General features: G+C 41.7%; 1 protein-coding gene across 2 annotated transcripts in view; it reads right to left on the reverse strand.

Annotated features, from left to right (window-relative positions):
• Positions 1-19,812, reverse strand: part of PRKCZ (protein kinase C zeta) — a 39,700-nt gene extending 19,888 nt beyond the window's left edge. Inside the window, exons 1-5 of one of the 2 annotated variants that reach the window (XM_048967522.1) lie at positions 19,403-19,812; positions 17,754-17,875; positions 15,242-15,331; positions 14,818-14,868; positions 1,520-1,605 (exon numbers count right to left, since the gene is read on the reverse strand). In XM_048967522.1, coding sequence (XP_048823479.1) covers positions 1,520-1,605; positions 14,818-14,868; positions 15,242-15,331; positions 17,754-17,875; positions 19,403-19,473 — 420 coding nt within the window. In that variant the 5' untranslated portion in view covers positions 19,474-19,812. Of the gene's footprint in view, positions 1-1,519; positions 1,606-10,484; positions 10,715-14,817; positions 14,869-15,241; positions 15,332-17,753; positions 17,876-19,402 lie in introns of those variants that run through there. The other variant, XM_048967523.1, reaches the window with a different exon arrangement.
• Positions 19,813-21,687: the final 1,875 nt, after the last annotated feature.

The following is a 21,687-nucleotide window of genomic DNA, read 5'->3' on the forward strand; positions in this document are numbered from 1 at the left end:
CAGCAGTGATATTGAAGGCTAAATAAAATGTCCTACAGCTTGGAAACAGCATACGAGAAAATCTCATTTCATTTGGTTAGATACAGGCAAGCAGGAAAAAAAAAGACAAAAGGGCAACTGTCAGATTCTGTGAGTAATACAAGGATCCCTCGTGCCTGCCCAAAATGCATACAGCCATAGGAATAACAGTGGGCTTTCACATCACGTTCAGCAAGATGATAATCAACAATATTGTAGTCTAATCACTTAAATGCTCAAATGTGTTCATTTACTTGAATTAACTGAGGGAGTTTTAAACAGCTACTGCAAGAAGTGAATGAATTCATAAATTCATACTGCAATCCTGAAAATTCAGTTAAAATTTGGTATCTAGTTCAAAAATGCACACGTTACTATGAAATATGACACTGAAATTTACAGGCAATCATGAGTTGAAATTCACATCAACTAGTTACTACTAGCTTCAGTTGGATTTATGCTGTGCTCTGCCTTAAGAAGGTTTAATTTCTACAGGAATGGTTATAGCAAAGTCAAATAAGTATGCTAACAGTTTCCAATTCATTATGTGTTTATTCATCATTAGCCCAATTTCTACAAAAGTTCATTATTTATATTAGTAACAGTAGATTGTTAAGATGGCATGTATGCATCCACAGTTAAGTGTTTCAACTCTGTACCAAACAAACAAACCAAACAAAATTTATGGAATGTTTCATACCACGAATTACAAAAATAAGATAGGAACAGTACAGTGCACAAACACTTGCTCCAATGCAGATAAATAACCTGTGTTTCACATAGACACCAATAAAATAATGACTTTGAAGGGGCTTTTCCTGCTATTAAAATGCAGATTTGGGATAAGGAACACTAAGGAAAAAAAAGCATCCAGGCAATAGTACAAATTTCACAGAGTTCTGCTGAAAAAGACAGTTAACTCACCTCACTGTTCTGTTTTGTATCCAGTTCCCCAAAGTGTACATGACATTTGTATGTGCTGCAATACTTTGACATAATGGGATAAAAGTCAAGGAGGAGCCTCACCCTTAAAGCTACATTCACTAGCTCATGTGGATTAAGTCAGATTCTTAATGCACTTGTATTTTAGCTCAACACAGATTTTTTTCTCTTAATTAGATTACGTAATGCCACCAATTCAAAACAGTTCAAGCTAACATCAAGAGCTGTAATACCTAAAAATAACAATATATACTGACGGCAAAAGCTCACGCAGCAATCAGGCAGCTTAATCTCTATGGGTTGATTGAGCCCACGAGTTTAAATATTCACAGAAACAGCTTTTAGAGACTTTAAAAATAATTGCCACCAATCAGACTCATAGACTGAGCCTTCCGATTTTTCTGACCCGAATAACGCTGTGCAGACTGAAAAGCCACATCAATAAGCATCTTGCTTTTCCTTTTATTTTTTCCACCACTCAAATACAGAGAGCACGGACTGAGAAAACAATTACCACAGAGCATTACCAAAACCCTACATTTTATACAACAGTACTCACTCTGTTAAAACGTTTGGCTTGAAACAAATGCCCATTCACTCGGTACAGCTTCCTCCATCTTCTGGCTCCACGTCGGTAGATTGATTCTAAGAAAGAAATTAAGAAGGTGTAAAGCAGCAGCATGGTTGCACAGCAATAGCAGACACGCTACGGTAAGCAAGTTGGGACTTAAAACAATCTTGCTTTTCTAAATAGCAACGCACAGCTAAGATCCCTGCCGGTTTAGTTTTTTTTAAGGCAGCCTTAATGACAGCTTCTGCAGGAGGTGCTCTCAGGCTGCCTCTCCCTTTTTTACATCTCTGTCTCTTTTTCTTCACATGATCCTAATCTTGTTTCCTGCCTGCGTGCTGTTCAAGCTCAGGTGAGGAGGAAGGACGGGTGACAGTTAAAGGAACAGCTTCCTGCAGGGAAACTGCCGTGTGGATCCCACCATGGCAACCTCATACATGCACATGAGAAGGAGCCTGGTGCTACAAACACTGCGCAGTTAAAGAGTTGAAGATGTCACAGATCTGCAGCATTGCATTATTTGACCTCAGTTTTATCTTGGTTAGTAACTGCTATCCACAACTGTTTATTCCATTATGGAAACGGCTTGAGCGCAGGGCCGCAATTATTTCGAATACAGTCCAAACATGACAACAATAAATAATTTAAGCTGCTTAAGACAGATCTTTCAAGAAGCCATGCAAAACAGCACTGAGCACCTACTCCAATTCCATTTTGTTGCCACTTTCCACACATATATGTGCAATGTTTGCCTGGCTCTTTAGAGAATTTGATATTAAGTACAAAGTACTGAAAAATTCATTGTGCAGCACCAGTCCTGCTGAGCTGCTCACAGCTGCACGGCGACACAGAACAGGTCCTCGATGAGAGCAGCACTGGGCTGCCCAGAGCAGCAGCACCAGTGGGTCCTGGCAGGGAAACACATGGGGAAGAGATGGACTGGGGAGCTGTGAGCAATTTCAGCAGTCACGTGAAAGCTGGCACTGCAGCCTTGCTAACGAGCAGCCAAACTGGAAGTCTATCATAGCATGGTTCTAACTGCTGAATTATTAAGAGGTTCAAATATGTAAGTTCACACATTATGAGCAAACCTCAAAGTTGAAAACCTATTTTTAACAGTGAGGCACACGTGACATCTCCGTAAACATTTCCAGGAAATGCATCTTGCAGCGTTTTCAGTGGTAACACAGCACCATACAGCTTCCAAAGAAAAATAAGCAGCTAAAATACTTCTTAGATAGCACTGCTTTAAAATCATCTTCAGTAACACAAGTAACATTTTCCTATACAAAGCTCTAGCAGAATGCCTTTTCAAACACACTATTTACACTAGCTATAATGCAACTTAAAGCAGTTGGCAGCTTATACAGGATATTTTTTATCCACTTCATACATGAAACATTAGCAAGTAAACCAGTGTCATAGGGAGTGACATAGAGAACTACACAGCTTTGGAAGCACAAACAGCTCCCATTGAGACTTCAACAATAGTAAGACGCACACATTTATGAGACCTTACAAATGGCAACGTGGGCTGTAATTTTTATCTAGGTCATTGCTAGGACCAATGAAAGCAAGCTTCCCTGTATGTGACTCTGAGTGTATTAGGGTCCAATCATGCTTTCTATAACCAAACGTCTGGACTTCAGGTTACAGTTAGAACCACAGAAAATCCAATAGCACAATTGTAGTCTTTGCTATCAAGGTAAAAACAACCTTTAGTTCCCTTTACTCAAAACAAGCTCAATACTGCTTTGTGAAATGCTACCTATCCTCTGTAATTAGCTACAAATCTTCCTGATACAACTGCAAAATATACCATACACAGACATCAATCCAAAACCGTCCCACCATTCGTAGGATGACTTTTCACCAAGAAGAAAAAACTTCTAAGATTTTCTCCAGGACAGCTAATGGATTCATTAGACAAAGCACCATATGGAGACAACTCATACATCTGTGCTCTGAGCAGCAGCTTATCACCAGCACGAGGAATAGTAAGTGACGGGTAAGTTAACGAGCAGCTCGTGTTGATGAAGTCTGTAAATAAAGGAGCAAGTCACTTCCCTAATTAATGATAAATATTAAATTCTAAGTCAGGATTTCATATCATATTCTTAGGAGGCAGCAGTCTAACAGCAGCTAATTTAATACAGCTTCATTTAAGTACAATGCCCTCCCCCACCCCACTTCTTTGGGACGACAGCCACTGATTGAGTGTGGGGTCGATTCCCACTCCCTGTCTGTAACATCCCAAGCTTTATATACCTCCAAGATCAGAGTTTTGGAATAGAGACCTTATTTTCAAGTTCAGATTAAAAGAAATAAAAATTCAGCTGAATGCATACTTCACCCAACTGCCTGTACATTGAAAACAGTGTGAAACAACTGTCACTGCTGAGCAGCTCTTCCCTCTGTCATCAAGCTCTACGTCTACATCACTAACAGGAATGCCCGTAAATATATTTAATAGCTGTTTTGTTTGCACTCTACATGTATTTTTCACCACCTCTTCAAGTCAAAAGAAGAAAGAAACGAGATGTTTTAAATCATGGATATAAACTGAGGAGTGATTTAAGAAGTCTGCTGTTCGCTCTTCACTCTAAATTGATTCATCTACAGCAGATGCTTCCCCATTCAAGATTGGCCCCATCAGGACTTACCAGAAATTGGGAGGGGGCTGAACACTGCTTTTAAGCAATACAACTTGGAAAAACAGAGATAAACAGAAGAAAGTGCAATTATTTTTCAGATGACAATACACTTTCCCAGCACTACAGGATAAAAGGAATGGAAAACACAGGCCCAGCCTTCCCCTAGGCCCAAAATACAGTTTTTCCCATCCAAAGCAGCTTGACAAAGCTTGTACTTTCCAGAATGCGTAAGAGAATTCATCAGCTGTCTGAAAAGTGTGCCTTGTACCAACCAACAGCAATGGGAGAGCCACAAACATTTTATTTCCTCTGCATTTGGATTTTATAAATGCTTTTTATGAGTCCAAAATCTGCTTTTATGCAAACTATAATGAAATCTTTTACCATAATAAGCACAGAGATAATTTGCTACCACTGCAAATCACTTCTCAGAGATTAATGCAAGTTGTTTATAGGCCAATTACATGGCCTGCCAGCTGGACACTATGAGAATGCCCACTTTTTGTTTTGTTCTTTTAATGTTTTGCTGAGCAGACAAGAGAGCATTCTTTTAAAACCAACTTAGAAATCAGAACTATGAAACGGATACTGGTATTTCAGATGGACTCTCAGGGAGATAATTCTGTATAAAGATAGAATAAATTTAGTGAAAGCAAACTCTAAACAACTTGGATGTATGTTGCTCACATCTCTGCTACTTAATATTTCTCCAACAGTTGCACTGAAACAATAAAACCACTTTCTAAAGCACGTAACAGACATGCATTGTATGGTGTTAACAGGCCTTTCCTTTTGCTACCACTAAGCTGCTATGTTCAACTGACATTCTTTTTCAGAAGTTGTGAAGACTAAGTATGAAGCATTCTCAATTCAAGAAACTGCAAGCATTACTGAAATGGACAAGGTGCCATCTATTTTATTTACAACTAGCTAGTATTTAGGAAACAATAAAACCTCTTCTTTTTATCTCCTTTCCAACAGACAGCAAGTTCAAAGGGCTCAGCCAACACCCATTTCAGCACTGCTGGGCACAAAACCTGCCCTCCATGCATACTGATTTCTCATGCACGATCTCTCAGTTGCCCATCTTCATATCCTCCTCTTGAAGTGGCTGATAAGTCAGACTTAACAGGACACTGGCATGCAATAAAAACAGAGCTAATATATCATTTTGAATGCTGCTGTGTGCCTCTTTAGCTCAACCACACCCATTAATGCCTTATGTCTTGGTCTGAATGTTCAAAAGCTCATCTGAATGGTTACTGGAAAAAAAAAAAAAATCAGGACCACCTCATCATTAAAATCACTGTTGGCATTAAAAATGACATTCTTCAAAAAGAAACACAACATCAAGAAATAAAATGCTCAAATAATACTCAAGCTTCCCTCAGGAGTTCTCTTTCCCTGTGATCAACAGATGGACAATCAATCGAAAATATCACGCATGAGGCCTGAGAAGCACCTTGTGTGGAAGCTTATGATGCATGCTAGCAGAACCAGCAGGATAGCTGCTTTAGCTATCAACAAACAGAAGGTGTCTAAGGAACTGACTTAGCAACTCTTGAGCAACAGAAAATTATCAACTGATACTCAAATAGTTATGTAAACATTTGGAAGCAAACAGTTTATAGAATTATTTCTTGGAAACAGTGATGGAATTGTAGTCCTGCAATTACCATGGCCTGCAAGAGCAGGAGATACTCAGCATGGTTCTGGCAAGCAACAACAACAAAACAGGACATAAAAATCCCATAATCAGATATAGCAAAGATGATGATTTTAAATGGTCCAGTCTGCATTAACATTGTGTATAAGACTGTAATATGGTTACTATGTCAAGTGCAATTAGAATAACCACGGCTGCCATGGCCACGTGCCTGCTTACATCCAATATGGGCAATGCACAAGAACAGGTAATTAGAACTTGTGCCTTGCTGAAGGTAATATTCAGTTAGGCAGGCAGCGTACCTGCATTACACTCTACAGTTCAGCTGAATTTATTAAAGACTGCTGTAAGAATAGTTTAATGCATTGACAACGTTGCCAAAATGGATAAATCTGAGCCCAGAGTAGGATTTCCCCAGTCACTGTTAGAGAGGCTACTGCAGGTTTGGTGGCCAACTTACTTCCATACTAAATTCTAGAATAACTGTTAAATCACCACATTATTTGAATACTATTCTCTTTTTTACTTGTGAGACTTGGCATTAATCAAACAACCACTAAGAAGTTTTCTTCTGGTGCCCATCAGATTACTTGACTCGCATTCAAGTTATAAGCATCCACACTTGTTTGATTTTGTCATCACTTAAATTGCAGAATTGTCAAAGAAAATTCAATTTGAGTACCTGGTGGTTTAACATTTATTTCAAATTCAAAAGGCTCACATAAGGTGGCTCCACAACGCCCTTGAAACAATGACTTGATGCCCATAGTCTCAGCATTAAGACACACTGAGTCAGGCTGCTTACCTTCATAGCATGATTCCATTACTTCAGCTTATGATCCGCTCTGAAAAACAGTTCTATTTCCCTTTCAAATATTTACATTATCCCAGTATTAGCAGAAATTCAGTTTTGATGTTACTCCACAAAGGCGTATTTATCTTCTCTAATATATCAGACTGTTAAGAGCACTTCTCTGAATTCCTTCCAATTTAATCTGCTAATATTTTATCCAGAGAAGTGCAGAAGATCTCAGTACAAGGGGATATTACTGCCTTGCAGCAGGACCAACACTCCACATCTACCTCTTGCTAGTCTGACACATTGGACACACCTTCATTTCAGAGCACCTAATTCTGCTTTGTATTAGGAAAAAAGCAAACTGAAATTAGAGCGGCCAAAATTATCAAGTCACAAGTTGAGATCTTCCAGTTGTGCTCAATTTCCATCATTCCACAGGTAAGACTCATCCCAGAGGTTCTCCAACTTGTACCTGCATTCCCTCTAAGCCCCCACATACAATACACAGATAAAACATGTTATTCTTGTGAAATGCATGTATAAGAACTCAGAGCTAGCAGCTTATAGAGTGTCACTAATCTTATTATCAGTACTTAGTAACAGTAGCTAAATAAAAAACTAATAGTTTCAGAAGTTAATCACTGGACCTTTCATATTCTGAATTAAATGAATACATGCTAACAGCTAACTGAATCAGTCTTCAGCTTAATTATTTTATAATGCAGAGGATTACCTTTACTCTAGAAAGCAACCTTCCATCCCAGAGCTTCTCATCCTTACAGAGAAAGAAGTGCACAAGATAGCCTTATGCACCTGCCTGCTCCTCTGCTCTGTTCATGGAAAGCTAGTGTTAAACACAAAGAAAACATGTTAAAACCTCCCAAATTAACGATGGTATTTGTCTTCCTGCTTTTGGAAGGAAGCTCTCCATTCATCCCACAAAGGCAAGGAATATAATTACAACAGGTCTGCAATGCTTACGTTCTGCTTCCCACCAAAACCCCTTCTGATCTCTATGGTGCTCCCCATTACCTCTGTGTACTGAGAGAACTGCTTTATAAAGCCCCATTAATCCAGTTATTTTAACAATTCTTGAGCAACACTGAGATAACTCATAGCCCTACTTTTAATAACATCAATAGCACCTTGAAATTAATGGAACAGGTCCAATCCCTAACCTACTGTTTTGCACTCTACGAGAATTTTATCACTGCCCGAGTTCTTCCTTTCTTTACAGTCCCTATGGGTAAGAATGACTCTTTTATCAGAGCTGAGAATCTAAAGAATAAGGAATCCTGCACCAGTCACAGGGGATCTGTACCTGCTTTACTTAAGAAAGCAAAAGATAACCTAAATTATGGAGGAGTCACATCATAGTGTTGTTATAGTTATTATAATGAGCATGTTATTACAAAAGTGGACATTAAACATTAAACCCAAGGTTTTGCTTTCAAATATTTTCTGGTTTCCCTCTAAGTATATCCCCTGCTAATTAACAAAGGACAAACGCTTACAGAACTAGTAACACAACATCAGAATTACAGACCAGCTGCTTTCTAGTCAATATACAGCATCCCAATTTTTCATTTTTCACTATCCATTTTTCATTATCTTCCCCCTGTGGTTTAAAGACTGAACTGCACAGTCTGCTCAGTACTTAACTCTTGCACTGACAGCATTATTAGATTTTCACACGCCCTCTCTGTGAAGCCGCCCTTGCAGCATGCCCAAAGCTAGCTGTTTTCCTTATGTGCTTCAGAAGACCTACGTGCCACACAGACCTGAGCTGACAGCAAGCCTTCAGTGACGAACCAACAAGTACTGTTACTCATACACAGCTTCACTTCTGGAATGCTCCCCATTGCCAGTAAGCAGGACTGGTAATCTCCCCTCACAAAACCTGGTTATCCATCCAGCAACTCAAAATTCCCAGATACAAAGGCTGAGGAGCCCATCTAGCTGCCCTGCCAGCCTCCGCAGGGACTTGTGGCCCAGAGCACCTCATTTTGAGAACTATGACAAACAGTCCCCAATACAGCAACATATTATTAACACTGAACGTATTATTTCAGATGTTACACATAAAATGGTTCTGTTAAGCTACTGAAACAGAACAGCCTAACAAAGCTTTAGCAGTTTCACCCATGCCTACCAGTTCCAACAGCCTTACCTTCAGCCAGTTCAGTTACCCGAATGCCTGTGCATCCAAAGCAGACTGCTCACCTCATGGGAGCAAGCATATGGATCAGAGTACGAGCAGTAGCACGGGGCATGGAGCTAGGCAGCACGTTACAGATAAGTTTTCCAAAACTAAGTAACATCTTTCCTACATGACCAAACTGCAATCTGAGCAATAGGCAGAGAGGGGTTGGAGAAAAAATAAAAACGTAAGGTATTGGTCACAACACCTTAAAAACCTGCTCACATATGCCTTGCTCTAATGTATTTTAGTGTAGAGTTTGTTATTTGGTATAGAAGCATCTCCTAAGACATCCAATATTTTGAAGTCAGAAGACACCAAAATCCACGAGCTGACGCATGCTGTGTAATTTCTTACTTCCATACCCCAAAAGGAGGCCTAGCACTTTTTCCACTACTGGGTGTTTCGTTACTAAGAAAAACGCTGGAATTATTTTAGAACCAGAAACACGATGAGATTCCAAGCAAAACAGACATTTAGCTAGAACTCTGTGTTCAGTGACTTCTCCTGTCTCATGACCTGAACGTATATATTTCAGACACCACATGAAAGATCCAGCAGTACACAGAAAGAGAACAGAGGGAGAGATTTCAGGTATTCTTGAGAAACTATGACACAGCTATTTTTGATTCCTAAGCAACTACATACCCTACATTAAAAATAGTACAGAACCTCCTCTGTCAGTTCAATTACTGAAAACCAGGAGGGGTTTACAAGCAGTTCCCAAATTGATTAATTACCCAGCACAATCCAAGCTATGTCTTCAGAATACTCTCTGTGGTCGCTATAGTTCCTTTCTTCATTGGGGAATGAAATTGGTTCACGTGCTCTGAATAATCTAATCCCTGCTCCCAATACAGTAACAAATGAAGGGGAAAAACCTGCCTCATGAACTAGAAAAATATTTACAGGCCACGTTACTCTAGCAGGAAGCTTTTGGGGGCTGTTTGGTAGTATTAGACAGAATACAAAGCAAAAAAAAAAAAACAACCAACAAACATCCTTACCTACAATAACTCGAGACAATAACCAGGTTAGTGCAATACCTTTTCTCAACCCTATGATGAAATTTTAAGAAAGGTAGCATGGGGAAAAAATGAAGTCAAAATACCTAATGCTAAAATACTGTGCAGATAAACAAAGAGCATAACAGGCGTCCACAGCTATGTAAGCATTACAAAAAAGGAAAGGCCAGCAAAAATCAGATGGAAGTATTAGATAATAATAATGCTAATCTACTGTCGTACCAATGCCAGAAGTACTCGTACATTCAAAACATTTATTCTATTTCATAAAAAGATAAGGGTTCTTTACCCTGCATTCTTCTAAGGAAATCAACAGCAAAACAATCCTCGCATTCGTTAACTTCAGTTACTCAAACTAGATGCATTTGAACATTAAATAAACACGTCCATTTGCTCAGATGTAAGAATACAGAGGTGTGCTAGCACAGTTTATTCTCATAGCATTAGAGACCAACTAAGCCCTAATTCAGAATAAACATTTCCTCAATTAAGCAACCCATCTAAGACAATTCACTACATACAATTCAACAAAATGACTGCAAAACACGATGCTTCTAAAAACATTCATCTTTAAATCAGCAATCTTAAAACAAGCAGGCCCTGATCACATACCGTCAGGGTTTTTTGGATACATTTCCTTCATTAATCTCCCTCAGCAGCAGCAGCATCACTCACTCTTCTGTCCTTTTCCTCCTAAAACACGTCCCCTGAGATAGAGTCTCTTCACCGCGATTTTACCAGCGTTTCTGAGGTCTCTCCACCACATCCCTACGCGCAGGAGGCAGCAGAAATCTCTGCATTTCTCACAATCTATGGCTGCAAAGGAGGCTGGTAGGCAAAGCAACTACATCGTAACCGAAACGCTGACTTCTATTATCTGCTGCACCACACACTGCATCAATGGCCTGAATTCATAACAGCAATCACAATGACACGTAAAATCTATATAAAAGGCATGCATTACTCACTGGGTTTTATTCTTTAGCTTCTTCAGCATGTAATTCTTTATGCTCTACAATGCAGTAGGTATGAAATGAAACATTTTCCCTTTATTCCACTGATGCCGCTGTTTGAATACCATTAGACACCAAGGACAATAGGCAGGATCAGCTCGGACATTAAGAGCAAATATTTAATGGAAGACTGGTTCCCCTCGTCTCTCCCTTTCACATCTCTGCCTCATGTATCCAGGCACGGGTGGTACTGGCTCCCTTGGGAGGCTGTAGCTAGCAGCTGAGGCACAGACTAAAACATGGCATGGATGTCAAGGAGCTGATGTCACAAAAACAAGTATTTCTCTGATAAAACCAGCAATGCTGTTAGGGAAGTCTGACAAATCAATAGGAACTGTTCAGCTAAACGTGCTTTGTTCTACAACGTGCTGCAGCACCAAGAGGAATAAATCAGATCAAGATCTGTCGGTATAAATAAGCTGAGACTACAATAATTAGCAAAGCTGCCAATCAGAAACACGCGTGCATCAGGACGGCCCTCGCTTACGAGCACAGACAAGAAATAAACATTTCAGAAACAGCCCTGTTTAACACTGATGCTAAAATGATAGCTCGCTTATACTCCACAAGTATTTTTAAATGTAGCAGACTGGTGGAGAAGTCCCCCATTTTTATCAGGGAACTCCAGGACCGACCAAGGACTGAGGCTCAGCAGCTGCCAGGAACGCCTCTGAGCCGCATCCAGCGCCTGCTAAGGGCTGCAGGCACTGCAGAAGCTCTGCCACCACCCGCCAGCAGCACTGCCATTCCCAGCCAGGGATGCCCTGCCTCACTGAAGGTAGGTGCTGTTTCTACAGCAGCAGCTGTACATCCATAGGAGGAGCTAAGTCAAGGAGGGGGGAACAATTCAGGAGCAAAAGAAACAGAGACGGTACAAATCTGACTCTGAAGAATCTGCAGTTATTCCATGTTGCAGACAGCATCACAACAATAAAAAAGGAGCTTCCAGCACAGAAAGAACTTCTCCTACACCACGTGACTGAAATTTCAGTGGTATTTGCATTCCTTATTTTATTAATGGATTACATGTGTTTATTTCAGGCATTACAGGCTGGCACAATCTCAAAGCCACATCAGTTTCACAGTTTGTGGACGGCCAGCAATTTTAGTACTAGATTTCAACATAAACACAAAATACTCAGTAGACATTTCTACACTCTTACTCCAAAGGATTGTTCTGAAGCAACTGGAAAGACAACTGCAATTCCACTCAATATCTGCAATTCAGAAGGTCACAACACGACCAGGTGCATTTACCCCATAACCCAATGCAAACAGGTTTGAACAATATATTACAAACAAAATGACTTAGCAGTTCAATAATGCTCCTTAGAAGAAGTTTTATTCCAAACTATCTGCAGCTCTGTAACACACAGAATATGTACTCACTGACTGCTAGTTTAAGTAGAAGCCATTCTGGACAGTGACTAATTAACTGTTTAGTTACCCCTGGAAGTGCCTTGAGACAAACTTAGAAGCTCCTTCTATAGTGTAAGCAGGATGCTCTGGAAAGGGATTTCTTACAAGTGTAACTGTATGATAAAACCAATAAAAGAACAGTTTGAAACATGCTGTACATTTCTAAGCAAAGGACACTGAGCCATGTTAAGTTCCCAGTTCCCATTAAGCACAGAGCAAACAGCTGAGCACAGAGTCATATTTTTTAATCAGGTATTTTGTTTAGGTGTACTTCTGGAGCATGAGAAGTTAAAGCACTACTGAGATCATCTACTTCCCTGCATGGCCTTTAAACAAACAATATCATCTGAACCAGGAGCATTTCCATACAGCCCAAGAGCAAAGCAGATCTTTGCTGTACATGTGTAAGTAATAAGCAGTAATGCTGAGTGCATTAGCATACTCTAAATTAGCACCAGCACAGCTTAACAGCTCTGCTGTAAAAACAGTTTGAAAATATTTACAACCAGGCCACAATAACAGATTTCCACGTAGGTCCCACGGATGCAAAGAAGCAACAGGCTCTGAATTCATCCCTTAATTGAGAAACCAGACCACAAATCACTTATCAAGTACATCCTAGAAAACAGCCAACAGTTCAACGTGACCTGAAAACCCTACAGATGGAACATGCAGGTCACCTGTGCCATGCTAATTGATGCTTCTCTAGCTCATCTCATGGCTTGCAATAATTAAAAACATCTACAAATCAGTATCAAAAACACTTTTCTTCTAAATATCCACATCTCTAACGAGAACATTAAATCACAACAAACTTCATTATGCTGCATGATTTGTACAGAGATCTCTCCTGTTAGCTTACTCTTTTTTGATAGCAGAGTGTTTTTCCCTTCCATTCTCAGCCATGGAGATCAAACAAGGGATTGAAGGTTTGTCCTCCTGTGCACATTGACACTTTCCCAGCTCAGAGTTCAAGCTATAACACTTCCAGGTCCCAGAATAAAGCAGTGTTCCTTTCTTGGAAGCGTGCTGAGAGAACATTTAAACCTACAGAATTAAAATCACTCCTTCCAGAACAACGATGAAGCTAAACCTGAAAATATTTTCCCATGTTTCCAACCTGTTAATCTAAATTGGAAAGTGCCAGCATGGTTAAGCCTACACATTCTTAACATGCAGTAAAATAGAACTACAGCCCTCACTTAAAATTTAACTCATGGGCAACAAGTACAGAAATTAAGTCACGTTCACCTGTGCATTCAGCAGAGTGTGATATAACAAAAACTGGCCACCCATTCTTTTGATCAAAACTTGAGCACAACTAATAGAAAACCATTGAGTTAAGGCACAGAAGAGCATTAAACAATGCACAGAAACTCCAGGTAGATGAAAATAGTGTATTAAACATCAACAAACGCTTGCCTGGTCAACCTAAAGGCCACTGATATCTTTCTTTTCCTTCTCTAAGATTGAAACATCTCACAAAAAAATATTTTTTGAACATTTCTCTTCAGCACAGAAAACAGTTATTTTCTCTAATTGGCTTAACAAGTACAGCAGATACTGCAGTGCACATTTATCTTTTTCTACTAGATTAGACATCTATACTAATCATCTACTCAATTTGTCTGTTTTTCGCACTCAACCTTTAGATCACTGCAGTTTAAATGTACAAGTTCACACCATGTAATATCTCTGCATTTATTGCACCTTACTCCATCTAAATTTCAGTAAGAGCTCTCAACAGAACTATCACTGGTACATTGGTATTACTTCTCTAACTGAAAATATCATTCATGGCCACTGAGCACAGCACTGCACATTTCTACTTGGTCTGTCAGTGCAGACCCTGGTCAGCTCTGTGCACTGCTCGTCCCAGGATGGACTATTTACCTCCTCTTGTATCTTCCAAATACAAAGCAAAGGTCCTCCAGCCCTTCTGAAGGCTTTCACTCCAAGCGACCATCACCTGTTAACTCTGTCACCCATTTTGCACATTCTTCTCTCAGCATTTACAAAGATGTTGACTAACAAACTGATTAATTTCCTCCACAACAAAAAGTAATTACATAGCTACTTAATCATTTCATCCCTGTGCAGATTAAGTCACTGAAATACAAGTAGACCACATGAAATACACCTCCTTCCTCTGAAGGTTTATCCACCTTCCAAAGGACTTTAATAACTAAATAAACCTTTTGCAAAAAATAAAAATAATAAAAAATACTGCATTTCACTCTTAAGTACATCAATTTGTTTTCCTGAAAGTTAAGAAACAAAAGAAATGCAAAAGCAAGGACCACACTAAATCCTGGCTTCTTTTCCTCCCAGCTACTGGAAACTAGTGTTAATCCTTAGAAACATTAAGATACTACTGTAAAATTGCTCCAGTAATGTTAACATATTGAACAAATACAAGAACATAAATACAGCTTATTAAAAGCTTTCAAATTTTTTTTTTTTGTACAGTTGACAAAATACAAGCTCCAATTTGACAGCATTCTGGTACTCACTGTCTTCTCCTGGGCAAGGCATGCCGGGTTTCTCTGGAATACTTGGGAAAACTAGAAAAAAAAACAGTAAGTCTTTAAGTGGAAAGATTCTCAGCAGTGCTATTCACCTGACTTTTGAAAACATTTACTCAAAATGGCTGTCAGAAAGTTTTGGTTAAGTAGCATTCCTTCATAAATCACAATCACAAAGCACTGCCCACATCTACAGATCTGGGCTTCAGAACTCCAAGCCCGCTCCACTGTGCCAGCTTTGAACTCCACAGCCAACAGAACACTTCAGCCTTACAGCACCAAAGCACAGGGTACCCCAGGAACATACAGAAGAATGCTATTTGACAGGCAGAAGTTGTTCTAACCTCACATTTCTGAAGCTGTTATTTTTACCAACAAATAAATACAAGGTCTCAAACTCTATAATACTTACCATGAACGATCAGCCCTTCCTCTCTGTTCTGGCAATACAAACGGAAGGCTTCTTCCAATTCCATCTGAGATGAGACGGTACATGGGTCACCTGGGGAGAAAAGCAAGACGTGCAAATTCATGACTGAAATACAGAGTAGGCTACTTCAGTCAGTGCCAGCCCATGGGCTGCTTTTCTGTCAGTAATTTGAAATTAATCAGGCACTTTGATCACATACAGAACATAAGAACAATTTCTTCTGCTCCTATTTTCACCCCAACTAAGCAGACAGAATCACACTGTGCTGGTCCAATACAAGTGAGTTGATGCTTGAACATCTTAACACGTGGCAGAGAAAAAAAAAACATCACTTTGGAGTGCCCTGAAAATGTTAAATTTACCTTGTGTTATCCGGCCTGTCACGTTACTGCAGTGTACAAAGCTGAGGTAGAACAACACAGCTCAGGCTATAAAGGTGCACGCAGATTTGAGACTCTTTTGTTAGACTTAGAGAAGCAATCTGTGACTGAATTGTAACAAATAAATACAGGTGGAAGTTATGAATACATACTTCTGGCCTTTCCTATGAATGTTTTCTGCACCCACACACTTCATTAGTGCAGAACAAGCTTTTAAATCCACTCAGAAAGGCAACAGCAACACATTAGCCTCAACTGCATACCTAAACAGCCTAATAATTAACAAAACAAAAAAGTAAACTAAATGGAGACATAAGCATTACAGAACACTGAAGCCTCAGCTCAAGCACTGTATCTTGTCCACATCTTACATAAGGAAAATATGTGGAAGCACAAGTATTCACACCATCATACAGGAGTACACTTAATGGACACTAAGGCATCAAACCAAGCTTTACAAGAAGAAAAGCAACTGTGGATGACAGTAATTAATCAAAAGCAAGTTTGTGACAATTTAGTGACAAGAATGAGCAGGAAGATTTTCCTCCTGTAAAGAAAATTCTTTGTGCTCACAGCCCCCAGCTGCACCCTCCAAGAAAAAACCCAACCCACAGATCAGGTAATACAAATACTGCAACAGTAGCACCAGCAAAAACCCACCCTCAACAAAACCTGATCTTCTGTGCTACCTGAATCTCCCTGACATTAGCTATCATGCAGTTTAACAAGCTACACACATGCAATATCCTGTAGGCACTTATCAAGTTAGTTTTTATTAGACTGCCGCACACAGCAATGAAACAAACTGAAATCAGTATGGCTGTCTGTATCTTTTTTGTCAGTCCTAAGATGAAGCTGAGTGCCAGTGCAATTGGGTAACCACGAAGCAGCTGTTTACAACCTACTGGCTAAGAGATCCAACCATAAAAGTTACAGCTGCGTCACACCTGAGAGTCATAAGCAGGTATCTGAGTTACTAAAAAAAGCAAGCAGGTAGCAAAGGCACACAATGCCAAGCACTTGCATCCCGCTCCTACTCACAGCAACCAGAAGGCTCTATCTAACTTAAGGTTGTAGAGAAATGCCACAGTGTGCAGCAAGGAGAAATACTGAAAACCATCTCACATCACCAGGAGATTTCAGAGCCTACAGAAAGGGTAAAGAAAAGGTAAATTTCTCACAACTTTTTTTTTTTTTTTAAAAAAAGAAACACACTGATAAAATCCTTTACACACAAGAATAACCCAGAGCAAGATCTGCCAACACCAACCTCCCCTGCGGGAAGAAAGAAAGCAACAGAGACTTGCACAACAAATCATTCCTACACAACTTTATGATCTCCATGCTTACACTATTAAAAGCTTACACTTACAAAAGCTTACACTATTTCTGCCCACACAGAAAGTTTTTCCCCCGTGTTTTCTTTTTCTGGACACGTCATCTTACATACACTGAGATTTTTCCTCACACCAGACTGGTGAACCAGTTCATTTCTGACAAATTCAAGTCACTTGATTTCATGCTTGGTCAGTAGATGATCTTAGAGGTCTTTTCCAACCTTAATGATTCTCTGACTGTGCTTTACACCTACGGGATACTAACAGTCCAGGACAGCCACAGAACAAAATCACTTATAATGGGAATTTTCAACACCCATCTTGCGCAAAACAAAGAAATCCAAAAGATAATATCAGAAGACTGTTTTTAAAACTGCATGACTTCTCAAAGGCCTGCTCCAGAGGCAAATCACAACAATTCAGAAGATACAAGTCACCGTGCTGAATGGAGAATTCTGAGGGATATGGCATCCGTACCACAAATGTCTGAATTTCATGTGTACCTTGGCATTCAGCATCCAAGCATGTAATAGTAAAATATTCAAGTTCAATAGAGCCTTCACTTTGTAGAACTGAATCCAGTTGTAGTACAATCCTGACATTGAGTCACATTTTACATGCCATCAGCAGGGGACGTAACCCTGTTTTGTAAAGCAGTTTAAATAAAAGCAACCCCACAACATGAATGGCTTTTATCTAAGTTTGTTCAATGCCCCTGTTTGTACCATAACACACCAAAAAAAAAGAGAACTACCAAGTAGTATTTCAGTACACTACCTTCATCATCAATCCACTTGAGGGTAATTGGCTGCTCCTGTTGCAGATTACACATCTCACGCACTTCATCACAAAGCTCATCATAGCTTATGGATGCATCCAAGTTAGTTATCAGGATGTCTCTGCATGACATGAAATCAAACTCTTGTCAGACTTATCTGCATAACACTGTGTGTTCCAACAATTCCATCTACGGATTTCAATCTGCAACACCACGCTACACAATCAGGGTTCTTCATCTGAAATGCTGCCACTAACATACATGAGCAACAATAAATTAAGTAACTGACAGAATGCAGTGAGAAGCACACACGTTTCCCTTCTTCTGCTATCTATGTACACATCTATACTGCACGATGGTATGAAGGGTCACACCCAGAAACACACATACCTGCAGCCTTGGGACCTCAGAGATAGACTGAACATTGTGCTCTGTAACTTCCTCATGCTTAGATTTATTGGATTTCAAAGTGATACCACCACTTACTATTGCTTCCTGTTGTTATATAACTTAACATGCTATCAATTTCTATAAAATTCTTTTAGCAGCCACCCAAATGAACTCAGACCTAATTCTGAAGTTGTTCAGCTTTGGGCTTGATGTGGAAGAGGCCACATCTCCACATTGCTCTAGAATTCTACACTCAGAACGCTGAGTTACTTGGCATTGACCTGGTAAGTAAATTCAACAAGAAAGCACCTCATTTTCAATTAAGTTTGGTGGAATTACTTTCATAATTACATTTAATTAGAAGCTCTTTCTTACACCACAGTATTAAAAACCACAGTGGCAACATTTGCTTATTTGAGGAGGAAAACATCAGAGAAGATTACTGAGGCTACTGCTATCACGTGCCAGTAATTTCAAGCTAAACACTTCAAGTCTGAAGATTTACTTCAACCAAATGTTTAACTCCTCAAATGGCTTAAAACTTTGGCTTTAGAGAAAAACAAGGCAGATCAAAGCAACGTTAACTCACACGGTCCTCGTAGTGGCAGTAAATCAATTAGGTTAAATCTGTCTGAAAAACCAAATTTCATGCTGAAGCATTAAGTAAGGCTTCCTGACTCTGTCAACAAGTGACTGAAGCCGTAAGGACCATGACTTGATTTACTGTCTCAAATCAGAGCTGCCAAAATAAGCACTGCAGAGATAACGGAAGCAGCTGTGTGTTAACATCCCATTGCATTACCCAAACTGCTGGGAGGGGAAATAAGGGGAAGCAGATATCAAAAATAAAAGGCAGACTAACAGATAACATGCAAAAGTTTACTGCTGGTGTTTATCCACCACGGGAATACACATTTGCTTAATCTTCAGGTGTTTAATTTAGTACAAACAGATCCTCAAGCAGCTTGTAGAGGTTCATCTGACTCCACTGTCAGCATCAGAAGCAATTAACTTTTCATATTTATCTAAATAATTCCAGTAACTTTACACCACTCACGCACATTTTCCCCAATTCAAGGCCAATCTATCAGCTCCTTCCTCCAACCAACACACTGCAGGAATCTGGATGGTATTTTAATCACTCTACTTAATTACCAGACATAAACTACAGGACACCAGTTATTCTGTTACCAGATCAAACCGCAGACAGGAGTCAAAGTTTGGGAGGATACAACAGACAGAAAACACCCAGACTCACCCACTGTAGTGCGCCTTTACCCTGATGATGTCTTTGTTCAAATTGCCTTTCGAGCCCATCCTGCTGGGCATGGTCCGCGTTCAGCACACCGCCTGAGGTCACAGACGCTCTTTCAGCACACGAAGCTCTCGGTCCCGGAGCTCCGCAGGTGATGGCGCAGCTGTGCACAGCAGGCACGGTCAGCACAGCGGCAGCCCCGCACGCAAACGGGACGATGTGAAACGCTCCGAGCGCGCCGCTCACGCCGATTTGAGGCTATTTTCTTCCCCCAGCCCGCTGCTCCGCACGCCGTTCTGACAGGAGGCAGCGCACACACGGAACAGCTTTCGGTTCACCTTCGCTTCCAATTTCCCCGATAAAAGCACGAAGAAAAGCTCTAACAGCCCCAATAAGTTTTCTCCGCCGCTTCAACCCCTTCGCCCCGAGTTCCCACACGCTCCTCCCCCCCCCACCTCCTCACCCCCACCTGTTTACCACACAGCCCCGCCCTGTCGGGGCCCAACCAGGCGGGCTCTGCCGCCCGCCTCCTGTTGTTCGGAGCTCCCCGCGTCCTGCGGGCCCCCGGCCGCGGCCCGCCCCGCCCCACCGGGACCCGGCTCGCCCCGCCGCGGCCTGAAGTTGTGTAAAGTCCCGTCAGGAAGTTCGGAGCCAACTTTCACGCCTCGCCTCCCATCCGGCTCACAGCTCCCGGAGCGCGGCGGCAGTCGCTGCCTCACGGAGCGGCGCGCGACAAAGCTCGCCCCGCGCTCCCCTCAGCCGCCCCGCTGCCCCCCCGCCCGCCGGCTCCAGTAGCAACGGCGCCACCGCGCCGAACATGGCGGACTAAGAGGACTAACCCCCACAGCCAATAGGATGCCTCCCGCTTTACCTGTCAGCCAATAGCGAGCTTCGGCTCACCTGGAGCCAATCCCCAAAAGGCTACCTTCTACCTACCGCCAATCGTAGGCCAGGAACCATTACCTGGGAGAGTAGTGGCTTCCCGACCAATCAAAAGCCAGGATAGAACCGGGAGCCGAACACCTGCAGCCAATCAAAGAAGCAAGCGGCGGGCGTACCCCTCCCTGCGCTGAGGTGACAGGTGTGGCGCAAAGGAGGCGGTAGGTGGCGATCTCTTCGCGGTGGAGCCGTCCCACCCAGCTTCCCTCGGACACTGTGCCTCTGTAGCACCTCCGCACTTCGAGCCGCGGCAGCGCTTGGCAGGAGGCGGGCTCAGACCGGTGAGAAGCAATGAGTGTGAGCGACACCGCGCCGGGAGGGCTATGAGCGCCTCCTGGGCGCCCTCACGGGGCACGGCGGGCAGCTCGGGCAGCCGCGGCTCAGAGCGTGAGGGAGCAGCGCGGCGTGAGGAGAAGGGCGGGCCGCCGTCTGAGGGGAAGCGCGGGAGGCTGAGCTGAGCGGCGGGCAAGCGACGGCTCAGAAAGAACGACAGAGAAAGCAGGGTTCCATTCGCTGCTCTGGCACTTCGTGCTTCATTGCTGTTAATTTAACTGAGCATGCCTAGGATTAATTATGAGGGAGGAGGGCCTCCTTAATTTGCAGACTTTTAATGAAGCGTGTCGGGCTCAGGTTCGTTCAGGACATCCGGAGCGGCGGGTCCTGTGTTTAATTTCCCCTCCTTTTGCTCATCGCACCGGTGTTTCCGACAGGAACACGCGCAACACCCGCGTGCTTCCAGCAGGTGGCGCAAGGCTCCCAGGCAGCGCTCAGCCGAAGGCAGCTGAGCTGTGCGGAGCTGCGCTCTCCAGCGTTCTTCTAACCGTGGCTCCTTACAAATTCCAACAGAAAGATACAGCTGTGGTGTTTAGGTCTGATGATGGAGTTGCAGGACCTGCGGGTTTTTCTGTCTTTTCCTTGGTGAAATGGGTTCTTTTAGGTACAAAGTCTTTGTGTGAGCCTTACGAGATTGGAGCAAAAAAATCCAATCCTTCACCCTTTCAAATGTTTGAATTAAGACACCGTTATGACAAATAGTTCCTAAAGACCATTTTTTGGGGGGGGGAGGGAGGGGAAGTACCGTTTGGTACGACTGCTACCTTAATATAAGGAGAAGATTGCTGTCCTGTTTTTACTTCAACTAGTGACTCAAATCTTCAGATATTTTAGGACCGTCAACTTTCTGAGCTTTTAGGGATTTAGTAGGGATCAGAACTGATGGTTTCAGGCTATGAACAAAACAACAGGACAAAAGGACAGAAAGCTGCTATCTTCACACAGACGTGAAGTGTGAGTAATCAGTTCTGTGTCACTCAAGAATCAAAATGCACCTCCGCAGAATTTCTTCTTTA

The sequence above is a fragment of the Lagopus muta genome, chromosome 21 (genome assembly GCF_023343835.1).
Source record: "Lagopus muta isolate bLagMut1 chromosome 21, bLagMut1 primary, whole genome shotgun sequence".
In the NCBI taxonomy this organism is placed as follows: Eukaryota; Metazoa; Chordata; class Aves; order Galliformes; family Phasianidae; genus Lagopus; species Lagopus muta.